Source organism: Lepidochelys kempii, chromosome 1 (assembly GCF_965140265.1).
Source record: "Lepidochelys kempii isolate rLepKem1 chromosome 1, rLepKem1.hap2, whole genome shotgun sequence".
In the NCBI taxonomy this organism is placed as follows: domain Eukaryota; kingdom Metazoa; phylum Chordata; order Testudines; family Cheloniidae; genus Lepidochelys; species Lepidochelys kempii.
Window position 1 is genome coordinate 349,605,420 of NC_133256.1, and position 18,263 is coordinate 349,623,682.

Here is an 18,263-nt window from a genome sequence, read left to right on the forward strand (position 1 = left end):
TTCCAGTAGTTGTCTTGATTGATATTTCGGTCACAAGACTTTTTGTCTATAAAGAGCCTCCTGTATAACTGTCTCTCATCCAAAGAGATGCTATGCAGTGACAGCACTCAGAATTTTGCTCTCAGTGAATCTGATTTCATTTCTTCCCCTCTTACCAGACACGACTGGGGAGAACATTGCCGAGTCTCTCGTGGCAGAAGGCCTGGCCTCTCGCAGGGAAGGAATCCGAGCCAATAAGTACGTATATTTCCTGCTCTTCTCTAAACTTGTCCTGGGGTTCAGATGTTTTTTGACACTTGACTTTCCCGAACAGCTTTGCGTTGATGACAAGACAAAGCTGTTGATGAATTACTTCCTCACTGCTGTTCTGGGGCCAGCTGTTGGTTGAGTTCTAGGCTTTATGTAGTATGGTGTCGGGTGTTTTATCTAGCAACTTCCCAGCTGCAAGTCAGTGGGACTTGTGCTCCGAAGTCACACCCTTGGGTGCCTAAGTATAGGCTTAGGAGCCAGACTTTAGGGTATTTTTGAACATTTTAGCCTGTGATTAAAAATGTCAATAACTTAATGTATTGGAAGGCCAAACTTTTAACTCTGAAGCAGTTTATTTGTGAAGTGACAAAGATTTAGCTATGAAACATTTTGCTACTAAACCAGTTGGCTTGCTGGGAACAGGCATTCCAAAATAGCAGCTCCCCCCTCCTTTGGGGTCATGGCAGAGGGAGGGTAAACCCCCCCCCCAGCTTCTCCTATACTCAAGAGCTACTGAAAATCTGAGACACATCTCTAGCTGCAAAGCAACCTCTTTGAGGCTGTCCTGGGCTTGCTCTGTCAGAGCATGCTGATGCAATGGAAGATAACACTGCAATTAACACAGATTTTCCCATCTCTGTACCCCACAGATGCAACACTCACTCAGCCCACATGCGTGCAGCCTTGCTGTCTGCCAGGATGTACACTTGTGTTAGAGCCTTGGAGTTGACATGTTAACTTTCTGGTTCCCTGTCCCATGTTTGGAAGTGATATCCCCAAAGCTTTCATGAGTAGCTCTTCCACTGGCCATCTCTTGGGAGACCCAGGATTTTAACTACAGGATATCCCAGGATCTCCCCAGTGCATCCCTAGGCGTGGGTTATTGTATTACACGGGGTGTGAATTGTCTATGGAGCTGTTCTATATATAGCTGTTGGATGCTATTTTATCCTTTTTCGGGTTGGAAGTATGCCTGCATTGTTTCCTCAAGGCCGTTACTAGTATGCTTGGATGTCTTCCACTGAAGCTTTTTAGTACAGTCTGTAAGCAGGTATGTTGTGTAAACATTGCCCACATTGCTAAGGGTCTGGATGTGGCTATTTTAGCTCCAGTCTTGCCAATAAAGAAAATTCTGCAGTGCCAGGCATTTCCTGGGAGAGATGGGGGCCCTGAATTAAGCTGTTCTTGCTCTTGGTTGCCTCTTTCAGGAACCAAGGCACTAAAAGCTTTCTTCTAGTGATAGTACTTGGTGCGTACAGTAGTGCTTTGCAATCCCCCTACTGGGAAGGGAGGTATAATCCCCATTGTTTCCCTATCTGCAGTAGTTAATGACTCCCCCAGCATCAGCCAGCAAGGCAGTGGTGCCATGAGCATGGCACATCTGCAATGCCTGATGCCCAGTTTCTGCTTGGTCCACTAGACTGGGCTGTCACTCAGGATCCATTGAGCTCTGTGGTGCAGACCTCATTGCCCGACTCATCCAGAACTACTGGTCAAATATAGATTTCAGAGTAGCAGCCGTGTTAGTCTGTATTTGCAAAAAGAAAAGGAGGACTTGTGGCACCTTAGAGACTAACCAATTTATTTGAGCATAAGCTTTCGTGAGCTACAGCTCAGTTCATCGGATGCATTCAGTGGAAACTACAGATTTATATATACAGAGAACATGAAACAATGGGTGTTACCATACACGCTGTAAGGAGAGTGATCACTTAAGATGAGCTAATACCAGCAGGAGAGCGGGGTGGTGGGGAAGAAAACCTTTTGTAGTGATACTCAAGGTGGGCCATTTCCAGCAGTTGACAAGAACGTGTGAGGAACAGTGGGGGTGGGAGAAATAAACATGGGGAAATAGTTTTACTTCATGTAATGGCCCATCCACTCCCAGTCTCTATTCAAGCCTAAGTTAATTGTTTGCAAATTAATTCCAATTCAGCAGTCTCTGGTTGGAGTCTCAGTGTATGTGTATATGTGTGTGTGTATGTATGTGTATATACACACACACACACACAAATATAGACTGGTATTTAGATAGTGCCTTGTTTTCTGAAAGGCTGCAAATGGCTTCCCAAGCTACAGGCACAACTCACATCACCCACTACTGAAACACAGCCCCTTCTGAAGTCTTTTCTATGCTAGAACACGTGCGAAACGCCCGTCAGGCCTGAAAATGCATCCGCTCCCCCACATACATCTTCTAGTGGGGAAGAATCACCACTGTGATTATACTTTCACTGAGCAAGGCTCTGCCCTAATGCACCCCATCCTCGGTCACTGCACCAATGCAATTCCTGCTTCGGCATGAAATTCTAGTGATGCAGCTCCAGCAGAGCCCTGAGTTCTCCCAGGGCAAACCCGCTATGCTGCCTGTGGACATGGCATGGTGTGTGCACCTTAAACAGGAGAGTTAGGCTGGACTCTCGGGACCAACACAAGTTGCAACTGTGCAATTTTCTGTTGCCAAGCTTTGGGAAGAATAAGGCATTTATTTAACTGAACCCAGCAGCATAGCTGTTCAGAGCACAAAGTGAAATACTGTGCAGTTAAAATGCAGGGGAAATGAAAGGCCAGGACACCAGGATTAATACACCTCTTGGTCATGCTGTGAGATCCTTAATGACCGTAAGGGTCAATCCCAGTGAAGAATGGCAGGTGGATACAAACCTGAAACAACTAACAAACCAACTTTTATTTAAATCCGAATGGTTCCCAAGTTGCAATTCTTTACTTACCGTGCTATAGGCTATACCTACACTGCAGCCGGGTGTGTGATTGCCGCTCATGTAGACGTACCTGCACTACTTCCATCTAGCTAGCCTCGCTAAAAATAGTGAGGACAGGACGCCCAGGCTTCAGTGTGAGCTGCACAAGCCCCCTGGGTACTTACTGGCATTGCTAGTCTGTGCCACCATGTCCTCCCCATTGTTTTTAGTAAGCCAGCCAGTGGAGCGAGTGTGGGTGTGGCTACGTGAGCTGCAGTCAATCACGCAGCCCTGGTTGCGCTATAGACATACCCCTAATAATGCTAATCTTACATTGCTAAAGTGGATGTTTGAATTCCTCACTAAGACCTTGTCTACACTACAGGTTACTCTAGAATAACTTCGTCATTCTGGGGTGTGAATAATCCACCCCCCTGAGCTTTGTAAATTACCCTTACCTAAGCACCAGTGCAGACTGCGCCATGTCGGCGGGAGAGCTTTTCCCAACAACATAGCTATGCCTTTCGCAGAGGCAGTAGTTAGGCTGACAGGAGAGCTCTTGGTGGCTTAGTCTCCCCACCACAAGCAGTGCAGCTGCAGCCTTATATTCTGATTCTATGCAGACTTTATTCTGCTAGAGTGTCACGCTTAAAATGCTCATCTGTGCGGAGAATCATAGAATATCAGGGTTGGAAGGGACCTTAGGAGGTCATCTAGTCCAACCCCCTGCTCAAAAGCAGGACCCATCCCCAATTAAATCATCCCAGCCAGGGCTTTGTCAAGCCTGACCTTAAAAACCTAAAAGGAAGGAGATTCCACCACCTCCCTAGGCAACGCATTTCAGTGTTTCACCACCCTCTTAGTGAAAAAGTTTTTCCTAATATCCAACTGAAACCTCCCCCACTGCAACTTGAGACCATTACTCCTTGTCCTGTCCTCTTCCACCACTGAGAATAGTCTAGAACCATCCTCTTTGGAACCCCCTTTCAGGTAGTTGAAAGCAGCTATCAAATCCCCCCTCATTCTTCTCTTCCGCAGACTAAACAATCCCAGTTCCCTCAGCCTCTCCTCATAAGTCATGTGTTCCAGACCCCTAATCATTTTTGTTACCCTTCGCTGGACTCTTTCCAATTTATCCACATCCTGCTTGTAGTGTGGGGCCCAAAACTGGACACAGTACTCCAGATGAGACCTCACCAATGTCGAATAGAGGGGGACGATCACGTCCCTCGATCTGCTCGCTATGCCCCTACTTATACATCCCAAAATGCCATTGGCCTTCTTGGCAACAAGGGCACACTGCTGACTCATATCCAGCTTCTCGTCCACTGTCACCCCTAGGTCCTTTTCCGCAGAACTGCTGCCTAGCCATTCGGTCCCTAGTCTGTAGCTGTGATTGGGTTCTTCCGTCCTAAGTTCAGGACCCTGCACTTATCCTTATTGTACCTCATCAGATTTCTTTTGGCCCAATCCTCCAATTTGTCTAGGTCCCTCTGTATCCTATTCCTGCCCTCCAGCGTATCTACCACTCCTCCCAGTTCAGTATCATCCGCAAATTTGCTGAGAGTGCAATCCACACCATCCTCCAGATCATTGATGAAGATATTGAACAAAACCGGCCCCAGGACCGACCCCTGGGGCACTCCACTTGACACCGGCTGCCAACTAGACACGGAGCCATTGATCACTATGCGTTGAGCCCGACAATCTAGCCAACTTTCTACCCACCTTATAGTGCATTCATCCAGCCCATACTTCTTTAACTTGCTGACAAGAATACTGTGGGAGACCGTGTCAAAAGCTTTGCTAAAGTCAAGAAACAATACATCCACTGCTTTCCCTTCATCCACAGAACCAGTAATCTCATCATAGAAGGCGATTAGATTAGTCAGGCATGACCTTCCCTTGGTGAATGCATGCTGACTGTTCCTGATCACTTTCCTTTCGTGTAAGTGCTTCAGGATTGATTCCTTGAGGACATGCTCCATGATTTTTCCGGGGACTGAAGTGAGGCTGACTGGCCTGTAGTTCCCAGGATCCTCCTTCTTCCCTTTTTTAAAGATTGGCACTACATTAGCCTTTTTCCAGTCATCCGGGACTTCCCCCGTTCGCCACGAGTTTTCAAAGATAATGGCCAATGGCTCTGCAATCACAGCCGCCAGTTCCTTTAGCACTCTTGGATGCAACTCGTCCGGCCCCATGGACTTGTGCACGTCCAGCTTTTCTAAATAGTCCCTAACCACCTCTTTCTCCACAGAGGGCTGGCCATCTATTTCCCATGTTGTGATGCCCAGCGCAGCAGTCTGGGAACTGACCTTGTTAGTGAAGACAGAGGCAAAAAAAGCATTGAGTACATTAGCTTTTTCCACATCCTCTGTCACTAGGTTGCCTCCCTCATTCATTAAGGGGCTCACGCTTTCCTTGGCTTTCTTCTTGTTGCCAACATACCTGAAGAAACCCTTCTTGTTACTCTTAACATCTCTCGCTAGCTGCAGCTCCAGGTGCGATTTGGCCCTCCTAATTTCATTCCTACATGCCCGAGCAATATTTTTATACTCTTCCCTGGTCATACGTCCAACCTTTCACTTCTTGTAAGCTTCTTTTTTATGCTTAAGATCCGCTAGGATTTCACCGTTAAGCCGAGCTAGTCGCCTGCCATATTTACTATTCTTTCGACACATCGGGATGGTTTGTCCCTGTAACCTCAACAGGGATTCCTTGAAATACAGTCAGCTCTCCTGGACTCCTTTTCCTTTCATGTTAGTCCCCCAGGGGATCCTACCCATCCGTTCCCTGAGGGAGTCGAAGTCTGCTTTCCTGAAGTCCAGGGTCCGTATCCTGCTGCTTACCTTTTTTCCCTGTGTCAGGATCCTGAACTCAACCAACTCATGGTCATTGCCTCCCAGGTTCCCATCCACTTTTGCTTCCCCCACTAATTCTTCCCGGTTTGTGAGCAGCAGGTCAAGAAGAGCTCTGCCCCTAGTTGGTTCCTCCAGCACTTGCACCAGGAAATTGTCCCCTATGCTTTCCAAAAACTTCCTGGATTGTCTATGCACCGCTGTATTGCTCTCCCAGCAGATATCAGGAAAATTAAAGTCACCCATGAGAACCAGGGCATGTGATCTAGTTGCTTCCGTGAGCTGCCGGAAGAAAGCCTCATCCACCTCATCCCCCTGGCCCGGTGGTCTATAGCAGACTCCCACCACTACATCACTCTTGTTGCTCACACTTCTAAACTTAATCCAGAGACACTCAGGTTTTTCTGCAGTTTTGTACCGGAGCTCTGAGCAGTCATACTGCTCCCTTACATACAGTGCTACTCCCCCACCTTTTCTGCCCTGCCTGTCCTTCCTGAACAGTTTATAACCATCCATGACAGTACTCCAGTCATGTGAGTTATCCCACCAAGTCTCTGTTATTCCAATCACGTCATAATTCCTTGACTGTGCCAGGACTTCCAGTTCTCCCTGCTTGTTTCCAAGGCTTTGTGCATTCGTATATAAGCACTTGAGATAACCTGCTGATCGCCCCTCATTCTCAGTATGAGGCAGGAGCCCTCCCCTCACAGACATTCCTGCCTGTGCTTCCTTCTGGTATCCCGCTTTCCCACTTACCTCAGGGCTTTGGTCTCCTTCCCCCGGTGAACCTAGTTTAAAGCCCTCCTCACTAGGTTAGCCAGCCTGCTGGCAAAGATGCTCTTCCCTCTCTTCGTAAGGTGGAGCCCGTCTCTGCCCAGCACTCCTCCTTCATGGAACACCATCCCATGGTCAAAGAATCCAAAACCTTCTCTCCGACACCACCTGCGTAGCCGTTCGTTGACTTCCATGATTTGACGGTCCCTACCCAGGCCTTTTCCTTCCACGGGGAGGATGGACGAGAACACCACTTGCGCTTCAAACTCCTTTATCCTTCTTCCCAGAGCCACGTAGTCCGCAGTGATCCGCTCAAGGTCATTCTTGGCAGTATCATTGGTGCCCACGTGGAGAAGCAGGAAGGGGTAGCGATCTGAGGGCTTGATGAGTCTCGGCAGTCTCTCCGTCACATCGCAAATCTTAGCCCCCGGCAAGCAGCAGACTTCTCGGTTTTCCCGGTCAGGGCGGCAGATAAATGACTCAGTCCCCCGGAGTAGAGAGTCCCCAACCTCCACCACCACCCGCCTCCTCCTCTTGGGAGTGGTGGTCGTGGAACCCCCCATCTCAGGACAGCGCATCTCATGCCTTCCAACCAGCGGAGTCTCCTTCTGCTTTCTCCCCCCAGACATATCAGAAAGACCAGTCCAGAGCCTCACTGATACCCTTGCTCAGAGAGGAATGCAAACATAGTTTGGAAATAAAGCACAGGCTATTTGCCCACTATCACCACCCTCTGAGCCACCAATTGAGAGCTTTTAGAGTAGCAGCCTTGTTAGTCTGTATAAGCAAAAAGAAAAGGAGGACTTGTGGCACCTTAGAGACTAACCAATTTATTTGAGCATAAGCTTTCGTGAGCTACAGCTCACTTCATTGGATGCAATTGAGAGCTGAAATGCCTTAACCAGGCTGTACTCCTATATTAGGAATTGCAGTTTTCAGTCAATGGGACTTGTGCTCTAAAGTCACACACTTGGGTGCCTAAATATAGGTTTAGGAGCCAGACTTTAGGGTATTTTTGAACATTTTAGCCTGTGAATAAAAATGTCAATAACTCAGTGTATTGAAGGCCAAACTTTTAACTCTGAAACAGTTTACTTGTGAAGTGACAAAGGTTTTGCTACTAAAACATTTTCAATACAGTTTAGTCCCTGACGCTGCAAGCACTTCCACACATGCTTAACTTTCATCACATGCTTACTCCTCCTGAAGGGTTTATGTGCGTGAAGTGAGTTACCTCCTTGTGTTTGCGGGATCAGGGCCTTACCTATCTATGTTCTTTGCCGCTACCAGTGTTTGTGTAATTAAAGAAGGGACCCAGCCAGAAGTGGCATTTTAAAAAAACCCGCTTTTACAGCCTCTTTTAACCTCTGTGCCTTAGGCAACTTCTTGCCACGGACTGTGGAGAACAGTGTGCTGCTTGCCCCTTCACTAACAGGAAGGCAAGGCGTTCAAGTCAAGCCAACAGACATCACATGCTGCCTTGAGTCATCTTTCCTATTTCATCAGGCCTAGATGAGAAGTGGCGTGGCATGTCTTAGAGCCAAAGGGAGAGGCTGGGAGAGTTTGGTAATGGCACGTGCCATGAGCACTTCCCACCTGATCCAGACATGGACTACATCGCACTCGGCGTGAGAAGTTGGAACCCACAGCCCCTCCCTCATTGCTGGCTCCTGTTTAGACCCCAAGGTAGTTTCAGGGGTCGGGAAAGCAGATATAGTATAAAGGAGTACTTGTGGCACCTTAGAGACTAACCAATTTATTAGAGCATAAGCTTTCGTGAGCTACAGCTCACTTCATCAGATGCATATGATGAAGTGAGCTGTAGCTCACGAAAGCTTATGCTCTAATAAATTGGTTAGTCTCTAAGGTGCCACAAGTACTCCTTTTCTTTTTGCGAATACAGACTAACACGGCTGTTACTCTGAAACCTGTCATAGTATAAAGGAGCACCTTAGGCCATCATCTCTCCCCATCCAGTCCAGGATCAGTCCTTTCATAGAATCATAGAATATTAGGGTTGGAAGGGACCCCAGAAGGTCATCTAGTCCAACCCCGTGCTCAAAGCAGGACCAATTCCCAGTTAAATCATCCCAGCCAGGGCTTTGTCAAGCCTGACCTTAAAAACCTCTAAGGAAGGAGATTCTACCACCTCCCTAGGTAACGCATTCCAGTGTTTCACCACCCTCTTAGTGAAAAAAGAGCTTTTAGCTTTACCAGGTTCAAGGAATTTAAATCACTGACTTTTTGTTTTTTAATGTTGGGGGAGGGCTTGGAAAACTATTTTGAAAGTTTATGCTATTGCAACCTTAAAATTTATACTAAACAAAATGAAGGTTTTTTTTTAAATGCCACTATGGCTGGGTCCCTCATTTAATTACACAATACTGGTAGAGGCAAAGAACATACTGACAGGGAAGGCCCTGATCCTGCAAACACAAGGAAGTAACTCACTTTCACGCACATGAACAATTCCTTCAGGAGGAGCACTCGTGATGAAAGTTAAGTGTGTGTGGAAGTGCTTGCAGTGGGTGTCTGGATCTGATAGCCTATTTCAGGTTATGAAATAGGCTGGTTTCCTGTGCAGGAAAGGGACCCTTTGGCCCTCTTCGAGGTGGGAGCAGTACATGGCTTTACTGCCAACCTGTGGAAAACAGGCCTCCCACTCCTGAGGCTGGCTTTCAGCTTGCACAGTGCCAGCAGTCCAGTCCTGCTGGCGTCCCGTGCCCAGGCAGAAGGAAGAGCCATGTGGTGCTGCACTGGTGTATGAGAGTTTCTTTGAGTGTCTTGCTGGAAGTGCGTCAAGCATGTTAGTGGAGTGGCAGTGCTCTGGGCTGACAGCTGCTCTTGTTAGGAGATGATTGCGTTAATAAATTGGCTAATGAATCCAGAACAGCTGTGGCTAACAGGCCAGATATCCCTGTGTTCAGACATGGTAAGGTTCCTTTTGCCTCCATTCGTGTTAAATAGAGCTGAAGCTGCTCATGAATTCTCTGCTGAGAGGCTTCCATGCACTTTCGGATTGTCTCCATTTTGCGAGAGAAGTGAGATGTGGAAGTACAATGTGGTGCAATTTGCAGTGCTGATATCCATTGGCTCCTGTTAATTATGGTAACTGTTCAAGGGGGTGAGTGAACCTGAGATCTGTCACTGCTCTTCCTGGCTTGTGCCTTATGGGAGCGCTTCCAGTATGCACTTCAGACGCTTGCTTCCATTGCAGCAAGGTCTGTATCATGCTGTATCGGCGTGTACAGCAATGGCTTGGTACTCTGGTTAGCTCTAGCATCCAGAGATGGATGCTGGCTCTTCCTAGCCTACTTGGAAGTTGACTGTGGTGTTCACTTCTTCTAAGCTTCAGAAGACAAGCCTGCAATTACTGGAGCCAGGCTGGTGAAACCAACTCCCTCTGCAGTCCAAGTGTTCCCCAGTCTGTGGCAGTCCAATCATTAACGCAGGGAGTCTGGGCTCCTGGACTGGATTGCTGGCTTAGCCATTCACTTGCTGAGGGACCTTAGGCCAGTCACTTAATCTTTGGCTGTGTCCCACAAAGGGAGGAATTTATTTCTGACTCAGATGCTGTGTGGTGTAGGTTGTGTCTGCGCAGACAGTTTGAACCCACCATTCTGCCTGGGTACAGCTCCGCTGGTGGAAGCTGTAGCAAAGTGTTGGGTCTTTCCCACTGTACTGGGGGATAGATTGCATGATATGAAAACAGGGCTCCCATCTGCCTTGCCATCCTTGGGTTTTCATTCAGCTAATCCTCTTATCGAGATGGCCTCAGTGCTCTACTTGTAAAGCACTAACTTCCTCAGCTGTGAGATGCTAGAAAAGATTCCTCTAGTCTCTAGTGTGTGGTGCACGCTGCGATTAGCCAGGCGAGGTCTGGCTTTCCCCTGGATCTGTTCGCCCCGAGTGGAGGTTGGATTGTTAGAGCATTCAGAAGTGAAATGTCAAGTCAAATATGCGCTCCCTGGAGCAAACTTTCTTGGTAAAACATGCAAGATAGCAATGCCCCAGCATCCAACCGCCTGCTGCGCTCAGCCCCCACACCTCTGCCATGACCCTTGAATGCTCTTACAGTAGAACTGTGTTTTCTCCTAGTCCTGAGCAGAACAGGCTGGCTGAGCTGGAAGATCAGGCGAAGGTTGCGAAAAAGGGAATGTGGAGTGAAGGAACAGGCTCTCACACAGTCCGGGATCTCAAATACACGATTGAAAACCCACGCCACTTTGTGGACTCCATGCACCAGAAGCCAGTCAATGGTAAGCATGCGCTGCAGGTGAAGCAGCATGTTGGGTTGCCAGCGAGCGCATAGCTCTGGGATGTTCACCTCCTGCTGGCGCTTACATTTGCACTGTTCTTTGAGCTCTGACTGGCCTTGGGGCATAGCCGGTTTGCAGTTCTCCCCTGCATAGGCTGCTGGGTGCATATCCCACGTGAATTGCCCTTTCATGGCCAGGGCGGGGGATTGCAGTGTGTGCTGCTTGTGTGTGGGTTTCTTCTCATGGCTGGGTTTGATTGAATGCTGTGGGGGGAGGAGTGTGAGGATGGTGCTGTTGTCTCCTTCCTGAGAGCTGACCCTCACTTGTTCGTGTTCTGTAGCCATCATAGAACATGTCCGGGATGGCAGTGTGGTCAGAGCCCTGCTCCTCCCAGATTACTACCTGGTCACCGTCATGCTGTCTGGGATCAAGGTGAGGCTTGGCTCTTGTTTCCTTTTTCTTTTTGAACGGTCTCTCCAGGTTTGCAACCAGACCTGTGCTGCAGCTGGGCCTTCAGGCTTGTCGCAGGCCCGCCGGTATCCTCCACTGCTCTGTGCTGAGCCCCTGTGCTGAGCTGCAGTGCCCATTTGGGTGTGCCTACTCTAATGTGCATTGCTGCTTTCAATGAGGAGAGTCTGGGCTTTCACCAGTAGCCCCCATTAAACCTCCTGAACCGGACCTTCACGGCTTTTAAGTTGGTCTTATTCCCTGGGACAGTGTCCATTTAGTTCCCTGTCTCGGGACTGCCTCTTTGGTAACTGTCAGGCACCTGTGTCCACACCCCTCCTTCAGACTTTACAAGGAGACAGTGGCTGCTCATCTCCATGTCTCCTGCAGAAGGTGGGAGTTAAAGGAGGTCTTAGGTACTTAAGAGTCAAAGGCTTAAAGTCCATGTCCTTTAGTAGCTTAGGGGGGACAAGTCCATGGGGAAATCTGGTTTGAAAGCATTCTGCAGCCAGTGCAGCCTTAGGGCAATGGATCTTGCCTTGTCACAGGTTAAGCCGGATCTGCCGTGTCAGGTTTTTGGATAAAACTCCCAGTGTGGTGCTAATTCAGTGGGCAAAGACAGTCCCTTCAGACCCAGCACTGAACTCAGTCTCCCAGCCTGGTGCTTAGCAGTCGCTGATCGAGGGGCGGGTAGCCTTTTTCAGATCACACACAAATCCGAAGATCCTGGCCCTCGTGGTCATGGAAGATCCTAAGATGGTGGTGCCAGTACTCCATTCAGGAACTGTCCTGTACTTCCCAAAAGCCAGAGCGTTCCAGGTCTTTCCCTCCTCTGCGACTGTCCTCAGTTCTGCAAAGTTGAGGCCATGCAAATGCCTTTCCCAGAGAAACCCGCCCATTCTCATTTATCTGTGCGTGCTGCCAGGGCCTGCTTTACTGAACTGAGTGCTAGACAGGCAAAAGGGATTCGCTGCTGTTACCATTGCTATTAGCCATGATGTGCATGGATTGCTTAGTCTTGGGGCCCCAGTGTTCTCCACCTACATGCCATTAGTCCATTTGAACATCATGGTGAGGAGCATGTTACAGAACCATGGAGGCGTGGGTAGACATTCAGGTGCCTGTGTGGTCTGGAGCCCCACAGGTCCCAGTGTGAGCTGCAGGCCGTGGCGTATGCAGCTGTCCGCACGTTTTGTCGCAATGGCAAGGAGCAGCAGTGCTGGCTGTCCCACTGCCCACTCGGGTTCGACTCCAACCGCCCTCTGTCATGATGGAGGGGACGTGGGGCCAAAATTGCGTGAGTGGCATTGTGACCTGGTGCACAGGGAGTCGCAGCACCACTCAGGTTTGGCACCAATGGCCCTCTCTCACCGTGGAGTGCTGACAGGCCCAAACCTGCATGGGAAGTGGGGCAGTCAGTGCTGTGGCTCCTTGCTGCTGCCATGGGGCCAGGACCTGGGCCAGGGTTTGCCCCCCTCTCTTCCCCCCCAGTCCTGCCTGGCCTCACCCCGCTTCAAGCAGCCCCTGTCTCCTCCCAGGTATGGAGGCGTGACGCTGCACCTGGACAGTTGTTCAGTAGGAGTTGTTCTCATCTTGGGCTCAGCAATGCCAGCTAGCTCCGGAATCTGTTCAGATCAGCTGTCCTGGAATAGCCACTTAAAGCAGCAATCAGTGCTTTTCATCCTCCTACTTGTGACCAAGTGAGTGGTGATCATCTGGTTATCCATTGATTTCTGAAGGGACTTCGTAGATCCTTCCACCACTGGTGAAGTTTGTGTTTCCGTGGGACCTCAGTTTCTTTTGTCTCCAGAGCTCCCTTTGAACCTGAAGCCAACATGTTCTGTGGCCCATATGTCTATGAAAGTGGTCTTTCTCATTGCCATAACATCAGGCAGAAGAGCCAGCCAACTGGGGGTGCTCAAAGTGAACCCACCATATATTCCTTCCATAAAGGAAAGGTCTAGCTGTGCTTCCACTCAAGGTTCATTCTTAACATAGTTTGAGTTTCACCTGAGTCAAACCATCCACTTACTGATATTTTTTCCTAAACCATTTGCCTCAGATGGAGAGTGAGCTTCATTCTCTGCATCCGATGAAGTGAGCTGTAGCTCACGAAAGCTTATGCTCAATTAAATTGGTTAGTCTCTAAGGTGCCCCAAGTACTCCTTTTCTTTTTGCTTCATTCTCTGGATGTCCAAAGGGTATTGGCCTTTCATCTACAAAGACACCTAAACTGTTTCCAGGGCAGAGATCTCAAGGTGTCAGAGACTTTCAAAATGGATCTGTGGTTGTATTATCCTTTATTACCTAGCCCACATCCCTCCTGTGGAGGGGGTGAGGGCTTATTCCACTAGAGTGCAAGCAACACCTGCTACATCTCTGAGATGTATGTCTACTAGAGATTTGTATGGCAGTGACTCCAAGCTCCTTAGATGCTTTCACGAGACACTGTGCTTTGGATATGGCTGTGGGGACAGTAGTACTATGGTCAGCTATCACTTCCATGTCCTCGCACCCACCTGTCTGAGCACTGCTGCTTGTTCTCCCATGTGTGGAATACAGATAGGGACTAGCATATGAAGCAGTGGAGGTTACTTGCCTGTACTGGAGGCTCTTTGAGGTGTGGCCCTTATCTGTATTCCACTGCCTGCCCTCCCTCACCTCTGCCTCAGCTTATCTGGATTCAGTAAGAGAAGGAACTGCAGAGGCATTGGCCCGTGCTGTCTTTCGTACCCTGGCTTGGGAGCATGAGGAGAGCTGTGGCATGTGTGGGCCAGTGGACCCTGCAAAAAAAATTCTGGACTCAGGTGTGCAGTGCGCATGCATATCCCATGTGTGGAATACACATAGGGACCCACTTACAGGTAAGTGTGACCTCTCTTTCTCCCCATGCTAGGGAGCGCTCTGCCACAATAGAGTGGAACCCGACTGACCTGGACCTCTGTGCTGGCGTTCTGCTCTCTCATGGGTGGTATTTTGCTTGCCCAACCTAGCCAATGAGTTATAGTTGCTTCGTGTGGTATCATACATGTGCTGGGGTTGCTTCACTCACCTCTGGGATGCAATATGGCAGCTCTTTAAGTGTCCAGCAGCACTCCTCAAGTCTTCGGGACAGGAAGTGACCTTGTATCCCTCTGAAGCTGTACAGGGGAAGCAGAATTTGGAACCTCATATGGCCCTCTGGGCTCCTCCCCCAAAACAGCCAACAGCAGCTGCAGCCAAGGGTGCAGGGGGCAGCAGCCTTCCTGGTCGGCGGCTCTGGATGTGCCCTTGGGTCACTGCCCTCTGCTCCCCCTCCATGGGAAGCAGCAGCCTTCTCGCTTGCACTCTGCCTGGTTTCCCCTCTGACTTGCTCATTGCCATTGGCTGTTAGAGCCCAGCATCCTGTCCCGTAGCCGCCCACCTCACTTCCATCTGCCTATTGGACTTCCCCCTTCTCCTTGCTCCTTCCCCTCCCTTACTCAGCCATCACTGCTTCTCCCCCACTTCATTTCCAAATGCCTCTCTTTCTCTTGTCTCCACCCGCCCCGTGTGCCCCCCCCCCGGCCTGAGTTCAGTTTTTGGTTAATTTAAACAATAAAAAGATATGAAGTAGAGCAAGAAATGGAGCTGCAGTGTGCCCATCCCCTGCATGCTGCCTTCCTTTGCACCCTTCATCCGTATTTCAGCCCTCGAAGGGTGGATGTGCTTCCAGGCAGACAGAGAGCCCTGATTTCTGATCACGTGTTGAGAATCTGGCCTTTTTAAGGTCTCCAGTTGGGCACCCAAAATTACTAGTGTGAGCCTCGGCCTGTATCTTGGTATACTAGGATATACCAAGAATACTAGGAGTAATGTAATTACACAACCATTTCCCCCATGGTTAACAGCACTTACTGAGAGGGTGCCCAGATGTCCCAATGTTATCAGGACTGTCCCGATATTAGGGGCTCTGTTTTCCACAGGACCTCTGATCCCCCATCCCAACTTTTCTCAGTGCTATATCTGGGTACCCTACTTATTGAACAAGTGCACGGGTCTGAGGCTGTTCCCATGGAGTGGACTCCAGGATCCCAGCGCGGGGAACTAATGGTTCCGGTTCATGGTCCGTGCGCCAAGGTGCCCTCGCTCTGATGCTGGTGATCGTAAATGCGGTGGAGGCGTGCTCTGTTCTGCGCAATCCGCGGTGGGAGTAGGAGCAGGAGCGATGGTGGTCCATCCATCCCTGCTCTTCAATTACTTTTGCCAAGCAGTCTGCCCCGCCCTAGAGGTCTTACCAGCGCGCGCCTCCTCCTAACCTGCCCTTGCCTCCGTGTCGCAGTGCCCGACGTTCAAGAGGGAGGCAGATGGCACAGAGACACCGGAGTCATTTGCAGCAGAAGCAAAATTCTTCACCGAGTCACGGCTGCTGCAGAGAGATGTGCAGATCGTCCTGGAGAGCTGCCACAATCAGAACATCCTGGGCACCATCCTCCATCCGGCAAGTGGGGCAGGGGGTCTCCGGGCAGATCCCAGTGCGATTGGTTACCACCATCGGGGAGAGCAGAAGTGGGTTGTTTTTTGTTTTTTTTTCCGGCCTTTTGCTCATGTGCCGAAGCTGGGCATATCCGACCAATGGTCCCAGTGGTACTGTGGGTTCACAGTCTTTATCTCTGGAGCTTGGGGTTCAAAGCTGCGCGGCATGGCCACTGAAATGGAGGAATGTTAGAGTTTCAGGGTGGGTGTCAGAGCACACTCCGTAGTCCATGGGGAGCCAGTGCAGAGAGCACAGCTAGCTGGGGAGGAGTGCTCATGGTGACCCGGGTTGCTTATTAAACTGTAGAGCCTGCTGCACTCTACACCGGGGGGGAGCTCTACGGGGCAGGTGGCTTTATTGCTGGGTAGGAGTTCATGGGTGCAGTGGGATACCATGGCCGGTGGTACGGCAGGCCAGGGTGGAGACACTGGGCAGTCACTGATGGCAGTAAGGGGTGTCTGGCTGTTCAGGCACGCAGTATCCAAGGGGCCCAGCAGGACTGCAGCCCAGGTGATGGTCAGAGGGCCACTGCCTCCCCTAACAACCCCCACTGTTGAGGGCCAGTTTTAGTGCTTTCCTGTTGGCTAGATCCCTACTTGTGTAGGGGGGACAGTCACTAGTGTGGCTCCTGCTAGCCTGGGGTGCAGAATGGGTCCCTGCCTTCCATGGGCTGGCTGCAGCTGTCCAGTGAGCCTGGCATAGAGCTAGTGCTGTCGGGTCTCAGCCAGGGCTGTGCCGAGCACAGTGCTGCTTCCTTTGGCAAAAAGGTCTCAATGGCTTGAGACTCCTCCCACATACTAGTGGGCCCTGAGGCGGGTGTCTGTCTCGGCCCTGGCGGGGAGTGACGTCAGCCTCCTAGCTCCAGGAGTGTAGACTGACTCTGTTGTCTCCCCCTCCTAATTCCAGAATGGCAACATCACGGAGCTGCTGCTGAAGGAAGGCTTCGCGCGCTGCGTGGACTGGTCCATCGCAGTGTATACCCGCGGGGCTGAGAAGCTGCGAGCGGCCGAAAGGTAACTGGTGGCTGCTGATGCTGGGTGGCGATGGTTCCGGGGCACAGGGCTCCCCAACCAAGAACTTACCCAGAGTGCCCTCCACTGGGAGGGCTTCATGAGCTAAAGAAAATCACATCCTTGTCTTCCATTGGCTGCCCCCAGCTGCCTGAATGGGGCAGCATCAGGGAGTTGGGCCCAGCTGCTTGGCTGTGGGAAAGACAATTGTCTGCCTCCCCCTCAGCACCTGGTGACAGCTGTGTGGTGTGCTCTGCATACGGGGAGGGGGGGGTTAGCTGTGCTCCAGTGCAGGTGAGAGACTGCTGCAGCCAGCTGGGAAAGGCTCAGAGGAGGGTGATCTCCCAACTCTCTGGCTGGCCTCTCTCCATTCCCCCTTGGTGTCTGGTGGGGAATCCCAGAGCTGCTCTTTGAAGAGGGAGGCTGGGTGTGTATCTCCTTCTCACAGCTAGTGTCCAAGCAGAGCAGATGGGACCCTGCCTGTTGCCTCCTCTGGGTGGCTGGCAGCTGTGGTGCTCCCCTGCCGCTGTCTCCTATTTTGGCTGAAATCTGGGGGCATCCTTCCCCTTCAGCCCATGCCCCTGGAGCACCGCTCACTGCCATAGTCTGCCTCTTGCATGCAGCTTTGGAAGAAGGCAATCTCTGCCATGGGCAGTGGGGAAGGTGACCATGGGGAGGCAGGAGCTTGGCTGGTCCCTTGGCATATAGATTCCAGCCAGCTCAGGCCTGGCGTCACCTGCTCTGCTCAGTTGGACATTGCTGACTAACACAGCACTCGCCTGGCTGGGCTGGGAGCTGCAGATGGGCAGGATACACTACTAGTTTGGGCCATGGCTTTCGCAGTGGGGGCCTGATACTCAGAGGCCTACACATGGCTTTAGAGGCAAGTGGCCTGATTCCCAGGAGCACTGACTCAGCTGCTCCCTGGGTTGCCTTTACTTTTCTTGCTGTCCTGATCCACTTCCTCACTGTAGTTTGGTTACAAAGGCCCATTCGGCTGCTGGGGAGACCTCGTGCCCGGAATCAGGACTGACATGGTGCTCAGAGCAGTTGCCGGTGCATGGATGCCATGCTGGCCTTGGTTAGATGCGGGTCACCATCTGCAAGCGGCTTGGCTCTGTCTCCTGCAGTGGAACTATGCCAGCTTCAGTAGGGCAAGATGCATGCCCCAACCCTAGCTCTGGATGGTCACATGCATCTTTCTGTTGCTAGGTACGCCAAGGAGCGCAAGCTGAGAATCTGGAGAGACTATGTGGCACCCACGGCTAATCTGGACCAGAAGGACAAGCAGTTCGTTGCCAAGGTGAGTGCCTTGCAGGCGAGGAGATGTCTTGTTCAGGCTCTCACGACTTGAGTGGAGCATGGAAGACAGGTAGCCACAGAGCATGTGTTGCTGCTGGTTTCATGGTGCAGTGGTCAGGCCAGAAGCAGGAGATGGGACCTGATGGATCGTCGGTCTGATCTGGGGT

At 50.6% G+C, this 18,263-nt stretch overlaps 1 protein-coding gene across 1 annotated transcript in view; it reads left to right on the forward strand.

Moving 5' to 3' along the window:
- SND1 (staphylococcal nuclease and tudor domain containing 1) overlaps positions 1-18,263 on the forward strand; it is a 505,775-nt gene that overhangs the window by 35,477 nt on the left and 452,035 nt on the right. Inside the window, exons 4-9 of the mRNA XM_073329019.1 lie at positions 159-237; positions 10,682-10,842; positions 11,183-11,274; positions 15,590-15,748; positions 16,691-16,797; positions 18,007-18,097. Of these exons, the coding sequence (XP_073185120.1) occupies positions 159-237; positions 10,682-10,842; positions 11,183-11,274; positions 15,590-15,748; positions 16,691-16,797; positions 18,007-18,097 (689 nt within the window). The remainder of the gene's footprint in view (positions 1-158; positions 238-10,681; positions 10,843-11,182; positions 11,275-15,589; positions 15,749-16,690; positions 16,798-18,006; positions 18,098-18,263) is intronic.